General features: G+C 43.0%; 1 protein-coding gene across 5 annotated transcripts in view; it reads right to left on the bottom strand.

Annotated features, from left to right (window-relative positions):
* The window catches only part of LOC128350218 (beta-galactoside alpha-2,6-sialyltransferase 1-like), a 46,556-nt gene that overhangs the window by 12,330 nt on the left and 23,576 nt on the right, over positions 1–10,650 (bottom strand). The window contains exon 7 of one of the 5 annotated variants that reach the window (XM_053308104.1): positions 9,109–9,768. The exons of 3 other annotated variants lie outside the window; for them this stretch is intronic. In XM_053308104.1, the coding sequence (XP_053164079.1) occupies positions 9,725–9,768 (44 nt within the window). In that variant the 3' untranslated portion in view covers positions 9,109–9,724. Of the gene's footprint in view, positions 1–9,108; positions 9,769–10,650 lie in introns of those variants that run through there. One more of the 5 variants, XM_053308105.1, reaches the window with a different exon arrangement.

Genomic DNA, 10,650 nt, shown 5'->3' with positions numbered 1-10,650 from the left:
CAAAACCTGTTTAAAAACAATCATTACAGAACAATTCAAAAACAACATAAAATCATTAACAAACAAGTATAATATCATGTGATGAATGTGCCTTATTCCACCGATAAGCCAGTATTTCTATTTTAAAAACTTGTGCCGTTAGCACGAATTTTGCTTCCACTTGGCACAGTTATATTATATTATCATTTTATTATCTGTGTAATGTTTAGATGCCAACATGGTAGGTTCTTTAGCTTTTTATAATTTTCCGTTTTAATTTGAACCTAATTATGATTGTAGTTTTTAATCTGACCTTTTTAAAAATTAGTTAAGTTTATTACTTTTATTGTATCTGTGTCTATCTTATTGTTGTAAGCTGCCCCGAGCAGTAGTGCGCTGGAGGGGCAGGGTATAAATATTTCAAATACATACATACATACATACAGTTTAAAAACTCTGGAATGCCAGGCCATACAGATAGGTTTTAAGGACTCTCCTGAAAGCCAACAATGATCTCAAAACTACAGATTTCTGCTTGGAGTGCATCCCACAGTCCAGGAGCAGCTACAGAGAAGGCCCACCTCTGAGTCACCACCAAATGTACTGGAGGTAACTGGAGATGGACTTCCTCAGATGACCTTAACGTGTGGTGGGGATCATACAGAAGAAGGCACTAAGTTAGCCCGGGCCTAAGCCATTCAGGGCTTTAAAGCTAATAACCAGCACTTTGCATTTTGCCCAGAAACATATTGGCAGCCAGTGTAACTGTTTTAAAACAGACATAATATGGTCTCTCTGGGTTACTCCAGAGACCAGTCTGGCTGCTGCATTTTGAACTAACTGAAGTTTCTGAACTACGTACAGTACAAAGGCAGCCCTACATAGAGCACATGGCAATAGTCAGGCCTGGAGGTTACCTGGAGGTTACCAGCTGATGCACCACTGTTCTGCATTCTTCTACTTCAAGGAATGAAGCCGTTGAATTAGCTGAAGCTGGTAGAAAGCACTCCTGGCCATGGACTCCACCTGAGATACTAGGGTGAGGCCTGGGTCCAGGAGTACCCACAAGCTGCATACCTGTTCCTTCCAGGGGCATGCAACCCCGTCCAGCCCTAGGTTGCCAGAACCTAAAGGGTATGCTCGTGGATCAAATGGGCCGTAACCCAAAGTTTGGCTTTAAAAAAGCCAAACCTGCCAACCTTCCCTCAAATCCTGAGCACCCACAATGAGCACCTCCATCTTGCTTGGATTCAGTTTCAATTTGCTATCCCTCATTTAGCCCATTACTGCCTGTAGACAGGCATTTAGGGAATGAATGCCATTTCCTGATGATGAGGATGACAAGGAGAAGTAGATTTGTGTGTCATCAACCAGTGGTTTCATGTAGATATTAAAAAGCATTGGTGACAGAATGGAGCCCTGAGGGGTATAACAGATACCCCTCCAATATAACAGATCCTGTTTTGAGGAGCAACTGTCACCAAGCTCCACCATCTGGAATCTATCTGAGAGACAGGAGCAGAACCACTGCAAAGCAGTGCCCCCTATCCCCAACTCCCCCAGGCAATCCAGAAGGATATCATGGTCAATGTTATTGAAAGCTGCTGAGAGATCCAAAAGAACCAGCAGACACACACTTTGTCAATTCCCCTGTAAAGGTCATTCATCCTTTGGACCAAGGATGGCCCAACAGCCTGCTCTAAAGCCCATTTGAAATGGGTCTAGATAATCAGTTTCCTCCAAAACTTCCTGGAGCTGGTTGGGCACTACCCTCTCAATCACCTTGCCCAAGCAAGGGAGATTGGAGACTGGCCTATAACTATCCATCGCTAAGGGATCCAGGGAAAGCTTCTTAAGAAGCGGTCTAACCATTACCTTCTTCAAACAAGGAAGCACCCTACCCTCCCTCAGTGATGCATTTATGATATTAACTAGGCCACCTCCAACAATCTCCTTGCTAGATAGAAGCAGCCAAGTTGGGCAAGGGTCCAGAGAGCCTACAGGATCCAGCAGCCTTTTCAGGAGGACCATCCTAATTTAGGGATGGTCCACCCCTGCTGGGATGGACCATCCCTGCAAGGATGGATTGTAGCTGTGAAATCAACCTTAACCAGGTATTGGTCTGTCCATGACAATGGGGAAAGCACAGGATCCCCCACCCACGGAACACCCCCTTGATCTGAACAAAAGACCAAACTGAGTGTGTGGCTGGAAACAAGAGTTGATTCAAAAACTAATTGGGATAGGTCCACAGTTGTCATGGCCACTATGAATTCCTGAGCTGCACCAGATAAGCAAGCCCCAAACTCAGCTACCAGCATTAGCATGATTGTGTGAGTCCATACCAAGATGGTTTATGGCCCAAGATGAATTTGAGATTCCTCTCTTGGTGTGAGTTGACACAAACATGCTGATGTTGGTAACTCACATTAAATCTAGATTTGAACTATTGTGTGAACGAGACCTCTATCTTTCATGAGCTCTTCTACTGCTAGTTGCTCTTGAGGAACTTACCAGAACTAACATTGGTAAAACTGTGGATGATACCCAGCATTTACTATGGACGCATCAGAATGGATGCTATCCAGATTTTTTTTTAAAAAAAATTAAAAATAAAATTGGTATAGGACAATAACATAGTGAGAAGCAGGAAAATCTTTGGTGCTGTCTTTCACTCAGGAAGCTAGGATGAATTTGAAGGGTCTGTGTAGTTAAGGGTGGCCACTTCTCAATCTCCTGGTTGCTGTAATTTAAACAGTGGCAAACATATTATGCAAGGAACTGCTGATTCAAGCGAGGGGTGCCCATGCTACTTGTGATCAGCACCAATGCCCCACATACACACTGTTTGCAATTTCTAACATTGCAGCTACTGAGCTGCTTGCTCACGACTTGCATGTTAAGCATGTCACAAATCTAGCTGCTGTTCACAGAAATCAATCAACGTCAAGGTATAATTCATGAAAAGAGATCTCCCTGTCAATCACATTCTCAGACTTGGAAATCTTAGTCTCCAGACTATGGATTCTGATTGTATTTAGTAACTGGTGAAAGAGTCACTCCTCATTGGTACCTTTCATGCCTATTTTAGATCAAAGCCCCAGCTCAAATCAAGCCTATTCTCACAATATGTATCTCAGATTGGGACCTAGCTAAGTGTCTAAATGGCACCTTGGAATTCCATGCAGCCAGTTTGAGATTCCTGAAGGAAAGGCAGGGTGTAAATGTGATAAAACAGACAATCTGGATGTATAGTGTGCTCAGGTCGTTCACACTACCTTGGCTTTCCTGGCCAAGGGAATGCTGGAAGGAAAGCAGGAGACGTCCTGCAAAACTTCCCCCACATGATCCATGCTGCTCTCGGGCTTAGGAGCACCACGCGCCCACACAACCGGCATGTGGTGACTCTCAGAGCGGTGCAGGAGCGGAAGAAAAGCAGTCTGTGGCCTCCCATATCTCACAATACACTGTGTGATGAGCATGGTGCCTTGAGGGGTTCCCCCTCAGCCAGGCACTCTTGCTGCCCGCTCCGTGTGTGGCAGCCCAAGCACACAAACTGGGGACCCAGGGAGAAGGGCACACTCACACCCTTCTACCTGCATAAAAACCTGAGTAAAAACCTCGGGCTACCTGGTGGGGCATCCCCGGGATTGGCCTCAATCCTGGCACTTCACACAAACAGCCCTACTCTGGTAGGGTTGCATAAGCTCGGGAAGGGCTGCTTGTGTGAATAGCCTTCTTAGGTACAGTTTGCATGTGATCAGTCATGAGGGACCAGTGCCACATATTGAGCCAGGTAATCTCTGAACCTTGACTGACTGACTGATTACCCCTGCTAACTGAGCAAAGATACACCTTTTAAAGTATTATTATTATTATTATTATTATTATTATTATTTTATTTTATTTTATTTTATTTTATTATTTGTATTGCTTTTATAAACCGCCCCATCCAGAGGCTCTGGGCAGTGTACAATACTACAATAGTAGTGATTCTCTTGTATTTACCAGGGGGAGAGCAACTGGCCCTAACCATCCCCAGCACAGAATCCCTCCAGTAGCTGTTGCTGGTATCTGCCTTATGTTTATTTTTAGACTGTGAGCCTTTTGGGGACAGGGGACCATCTTATTCATGTATTATTCATTTTTTAATGTAAACTGCTTTGAGAACTTTGGCTGAAGAACGGTATATAAATATCCGTAGTAGTAAATATTGATATGCTGCCTTTGCATCATGAAGTGACGCACAATATCACTACAAAGGTTAAAACAACTATAGAAAGCAACAGTGGCGGTGGGGGGCAGCTAACAAAACAATCTAAAGGGCAGTTCAACAGATAAATATAGAACTTGGCTTAAAATAGTGGACATCAAACATTGAGCTATCAGGTGGGTTAAAAGCCTGCTAGAATAAGAATGTTATTCTTATTCTGTTATTTTCACCACCCAGTGGTGAAAACTCAGCATAGGGGGAGAGAGTCCCAGAATCTGAGTGTGACCATAGAGATGGTCCTCCCGCCCTCCTAAACAAATGAGCCTTGGGTCTTGGTGACATGAGGGGAAGGGCTTCCCCCAGCAGTTCTTAGCTTCTGGACAAGTTCAAGCAGGCAAAGGCAGTCCATCAGGTTGGTATCCCAGTCCCAATATACTACAGGTTACTTGTAGTGGCTGTCACACAGCTGGACCATCTGAACATACCCTGTGCCTGGTAATGACAGCATTACTTTACTGGTGGAAAGACTGAAAGTGAAGAAGCGGGTCGGGGGGGATGGCCAATGTGATGTGGTGTCTAACAAAGTAAGTGAGTGTGTGTGTGTGTGTGTGTGTGTGTGTATACATATGCATGTAAAATTCATATAGGCGGGTTAGTAGTAGTTTTTCCTCCGTATGCTGGAAAACTGGGATGATGACAAATGGTAACATAAACCTGCCTCCATTTTATGATGAGATGAACATGTGCAAAAAGATTAGAGAGAATTTATTGTGTCATTTACTACAGCATGGAACAAGCTGCTGCTTTTGAAGCTCATAAATATGTTTTCCCTGGCTGAGCTGAAGCTGTACTGCCCTCTAATGGGCCTTTTCCCTAGGAATACAAAATGCCTAGCTGGTAAATGGAGCAATCTACCCTAAACGTTCAAAGACTGTTTACATACTCACCAGCTTTGTCTGAAGCGGCAAAGGCTGTTAGTGTTTTAGAGAGCAATTCCATGACCAGCAGGCTCAGGCACTGTAGTCTCCCACGAATGGAATCACCCTCCAACACGCTTACAACCTTCGCCATTTCAGATGAAAACTGTAAGCATGAGGAGCCCATCCAGCAGTGGAGAGTGAATAATTTAATTATTATTCATTTATTATATTTCCATACCGCCCTATCCAAAGGCTCTGGGCGGTGATTGACAGCGTGGAGGGAGTTCTGCCTCTTTTTTGGCAGCTGTACACGAGTAAAAGTACTGCCTCATTCACACATGTATGAGTGTGCAGACATCTGAACACAGGCACAACATAATATTGGAATATGGCTTGGGTTTTTGTAGCTTTGTGATTCTGAGGTATCCATCCATCCTGCAATGGTGGTAAATCAATACATCTCATGGCATTATTTTATTTTAGCTAGCTAAAGCACTCCCACTGAGGGTGCAAGAACGTCCTCTCTCTCTCTCTCTCTCTCTCTCTCTCTCTCTCTCTCTCTTTTAGATAAGTCAGAGAAGAAAGGTCAATTATTTATGTCTTTCACTTCCATCCTTCCTTCCCTTTTGTTGTCAAAATTCAAACATTAGTTAAATGTGCAGATAGACATGTAGCAGGTGATATATTCATGAAAAATTATACAGAAACAAGTCACTGCTTGGTTCTGCTGAGGAAACACAGGATCTGAGGATACTGGAACATGATAGGTCATTCCAAGTTTTTGTTCTTGACCATTGTATCACTACACACAGTTATGGTGGTGTCTTTGGAATGTGTGCTGAAAGGACAGTGCTCTACAGTGAGTAAAAAGCCGGACAGACTCCTTTATCCCTAAGAGATTTGCAGAAGAAGGAACTGCAGTAGGTGCAGTATTTCTGACCCTTCCAGTAGCATTATGAAGCCACAACTCCCTCTTTGCTCTAATGTGCCTGTTACGTTCATGACAGTGAAGAAAAGCCCAGCATTAGTATCCATGTCACATCCATAGAGGTGCTAATTACAGGGGGTGCCTACATCGTGTGGCTACTTTCCATGCCAGTGAAACACCTTCATCCTCTGGGCCTCACAAGAAAAACTTTCAAGGTATGTGGAAAATATCATTAAATTTCAGACACACACCAGAGCAGGTATCAGTCCCCTGTTTGTTTGTTTTTAAGGAGAGGAATGGAGGACAGGGGGAAAATCATGTAACTGAGTGATATGCAAAGCTGTTCAGACACTCTTTTGTGATGTACTTGTGTGATGTTAACGGCAATAACTAAGTGGCGGGGTGGCTTTCCACTACCCTTATAGTACCCAGCAAGAATTATCTGCATTAGAGCTACCCTCCAAAGCTGCAATGTACCTCTGGTACATCAGAACATTAAAATGTCATACAGGGCCAAACCTAGTAGTCTATGTAATCAGCAATGTATCTGTGACTCAGGGAGATTTAACAAGCAGATCATGACTGCAATATTCGTCCTCTGCTGTTAAGACCCAACATCTGGCAGCAATATGTTTGTAGTCTCTGAAAATGGAGTTTGCATGTCCTCTAGAACTAGCAGCTAAAGGTAGAGCTAACTTTATATAATCACGTAATGCTTTCTTCATGTATGCTCTAATACCACATAATTGCAATTCTGATGAACTAACAATGGAAAACAGGAACAATGTCAATCAAGAAGCAGATGAGACTTTCCTAACATTGTCCCATGTAACTTGGGAAAACAAATTCACTAGCAGCTGAATTCTGTGTTCAGTTGCTGGAAAACCTCAAGGTCGTGATTCCAAGCCCCAGGACATAACTGGAGTCCTTACACTTGTGTGAGGCTGGTGCTCTGGTGCTGCATCAGATACTGCTGCTGCACTTCTCTGTTACAGAACCAAATGGGACTTAATGTATGGTGATTGGCTAGTGAATACTGTCAATCAAGAGGAATTTAAACTTGGGAACCTCCTCCCGAGAGAATTCCTAAAGGAGGGACTTTGGAATGGAGTGAAGAAGTGGCTATAAAATTCAGTTGCAGTTAACTGACAGGTTCAGACAGGGCTTGGGTGAGCCAGAGATAGGGATGGTTATGGCTAGAGAGAGAATCTCTGGTTAGAGTCTCTAGGGCAGGGCTGTGGGTGGAACTGGGAAGTTGGTGGGTAGGTTTTACACAGCAGGCAAGACCTCTGTAGAGCAAGCTTGACTATCAAATGTAAATGCTGGGTGTGTATGCTTGATTACACAAGATATACAAGCAGGGAGGTTGTATCACAGTAAAGGTGTTGAAAGCCTAAAGAAGCTTGTTATTTCTAAACAGTCACCTCAGTAACTTGAAAGTAAAGCCTTTGCTGATGTACTGACACAATCTTATTTAAGTGCCTGAGTCTCAGAAACCATTATGCATTTGACCCTACATCGTAGTGAATAAGAAATCACTGAAGCTATTGTACAAGAATAAAGTTACTTTGTTTGGTTTGGAACTTTAAAACTGTTTCAACTTCTCCCCACATTACCACTCGGGCACAAATTAGGATTTTGTTTGGTGGTGGCCACATAATAATAAATAAAGGGTTCAAAACAAATCAGAAGGGTCACAAACATATTGTTTATTTTAACATATTTGACACTAATCTGAGTCCCAGCATCGGATCCTGACAGTGTCTTTTCCCTGGTGCAGCACTAAATAGTCTTAGAGGTGGCATCAAATCAGTTTGTGACTATAGGAATGATCCAGGAAACTGATGTTTATATAGCCCTATCTGTGTACACGGTAATTTGCAGCAGATGAGATGATAGTTTCCTGCTCTGAGGGGTTCAATGCCCCAAGAGAGTCAACTGATGAAAGGGAGGGAGGTAGAGGCAGGCTACATAGGGATGAACATGTGATGATTTCATTTAAACATACTTAGGCTTAGTTGTGGTAGGGTAGAGCACTAGGGGGTTGTGCCAAAGGCTTCACAGAAAATGTCGGGTTTGAGGAAGGATTTGAAGGAAGGCGGCACCACACAAGTGATCTGGGTGAGAGTTCCAGGCATAAGGGAACTTATGCCAAGGGAGAGTCATTTGAGCAAGTAGGAGACTGCTGGACTGCTTAGGGTGGTGGAGCTAGAAGAGCAAATGCCACAGGAAGGAATGCAATATGATTTGAGAGCATCTCTCTCTTTTTCTTGATAGTGTGGGAAAGAACAGTGCTGAACAGCTATACCATGGCCTGGTTTACACAGTCATTCAAATCTAAGTTTAATATGTCTTACTGACATTAGCATGCTTGTCTGAACCCACACCAAATTGAGAATATTAGATTCATCTTGGGCCATAACCCACCTTGGCATAGGTTCACACAATCACATTAATGTCAGTAACTCACATGAAACCTAGATTTCAACAACTGTGTGAACCAGACCATGGTTTGCCATCCACAGGATTCCACATTCTAGCAATACAAGGCAGCATTTGGGCCTCATCGTTTGGCAGTAGATGAATAAAATCCAAGCTGGTAAATTTGTTCCTTGGCAATAGAGTCTTACTGTGCAAGAGTGCCATCTTGTGAGAATTACAGGGCACAGCAATTGTGATACTCAAGTGAAGGTCAGGGGGAGAACACTTGTAGAGGCATTTAATGAAATGTGTCATTTCATAAAAGACAGTTACCTAGCAGCAAGCAAAGCTGCTTTCCAAATATATATGTTCGGACTGAGAAAATGTTCCATCTGGAGAAGATCAGCCTGTCATGGGGTTAGGGGTTCCAAACACTGGGTGTCAGCAAAGGAGGAGAAATATAACATGGAACTTCTCCCCACATTACCACTCGGCTTCTGGATTATGGAACTATGTCGACATTATTAAATATGTGATTTTTGTTTAAAACCCAACTATATCTATATCTATAATTGCTGTCAACTATGTATGTGATTAGGGATTACCTCTAAGGGGGAGGAGGGACAAAAACTCAACAAAACCACATATTTATTCATGAAATATTTTTATGAACATAAACATTAGTCTAATTTCAGGAGATGGTAAAGTATCCCCTAGAAAAACTTCAGGCCTCATAATACAATGCAAGCCACAGATGCTGAGAAGGTTGCTTATACTGCACCTGACATTTCAGTTTAATGAGACAGAGTGGTAGACAGCAATAGTTTTAAAAGGCCCAGTGAAACCTATAGCCATATTCAGTCATTATGTTGTACATATAGGTGTCTGTACACATGTACATGTTTTGGACAAATGACTCTACATTGCGTTCATGGTACAGGCTCCTCAAATGTAGAGTGCAGATAGAAAGTGTATTACTATACATGCATTGACTATAATGCGTGAACTGTACATGTGTACAGATTTATACCTCTGTACACTGTACACAGACTATATATGTGTTGAAAATCATACGTGAACAGGACCAAGAGTTCCTATCCTTTCAGGAAATGCAATATTTTCAGTCAATCACTGGAAGCTCTGTTTTTAAAAACTTAACTGGTTGGAAACGGTTTGTGCCAATGGGAAATTTCCTCCTGGGCCAAGCAGCAGCCATGGGAAGTCCGAATCCAGTTTAAGACCGGGTTAAAGCATTCTGCCCCTTCATGCTGCAGTCCTGATCCAGATCAGCACACCCCGCACAGCTGCTGTTTGGTGAGGGAGGGGTGGTGGTGGAGGAAATAAGAATGTACATGTGGTAATATGTAGGCTGGCTTACAGTGCTATAACTTTTCAGTTAATGCTGTTTTGGAAGAATAAACAAAATCTTCATATAAACATGATTTCCACATGCAGTGCTGTAGCATGTGCTTCTTGGTGGTTCCCTAAGACACACTTCACCCCTGTCTCTTTGGGCAGAAAAATACATCCTTGAAACATGCTTGAAGAGACTCCATTAAGATGTGCAGTACAGATCCTGTAGAGCAATGGCTAGCTCTAGGCTATATAGAAAGTTTGGAAATGTCTCTTTACATGTTGGTTTGATGGGAATGAAACTGTAACTTGTATCCTTCAGTTCCTCATTCTGAGGACATCAACAATAAACTGTGGTCCTGATGTGGCCTGGATGACATCCTCACAAACCATGAACATGCGGAATGGGTATAAGTATCTCTGTTGTAGAGACCTTCCTGAGTTCCATGATGCCCACTGTGCAAGTTATGGGATTTTCACTGATCTGTACTTCCCCCAGAAATGCCCTGTGCCACCTGAAAATATGTTACTTAAAGGTTGCACAGCCTTCGGGGACATATTTTCAGGTAGTGCAGGGGATTTCTAGAGGAAGGAAAGACTGGTGAAAAATTTCCTCCTTTCACAATGGACATTACAGAGTTCTCCACAGAGGGTGTGTCTACCCACTCTGTATGCACATGATTAATGAGGATGTCAGCCCCTGTTTTTGCTTGCCTACATCTGTTTCCAAGGAGTGTGAATCCTGAAAGGCTTGGGTTAGGAGCCTCTACCTCTGTAAATTCCCAATTCTGGTGTATGGAACTTGCTGCATCTATGGTACTGACTCATTACAGTGC

The sequence above is a fragment of the Hemicordylus capensis genome, chromosome 3 (assembly GCF_027244095.1).
Source record: "Hemicordylus capensis ecotype Gifberg chromosome 3, rHemCap1.1.pri, whole genome shotgun sequence".
In the NCBI taxonomy this organism is placed as follows: Eukaryota; Metazoa; Chordata; class Lepidosauria; order Squamata; family Cordylidae; genus Hemicordylus; species Hemicordylus capensis.
The sequence above is the reverse complement of the archived record's forward strand: the minus strand, read 5'-3'. Positions and strand labels throughout refer to the sequence as shown.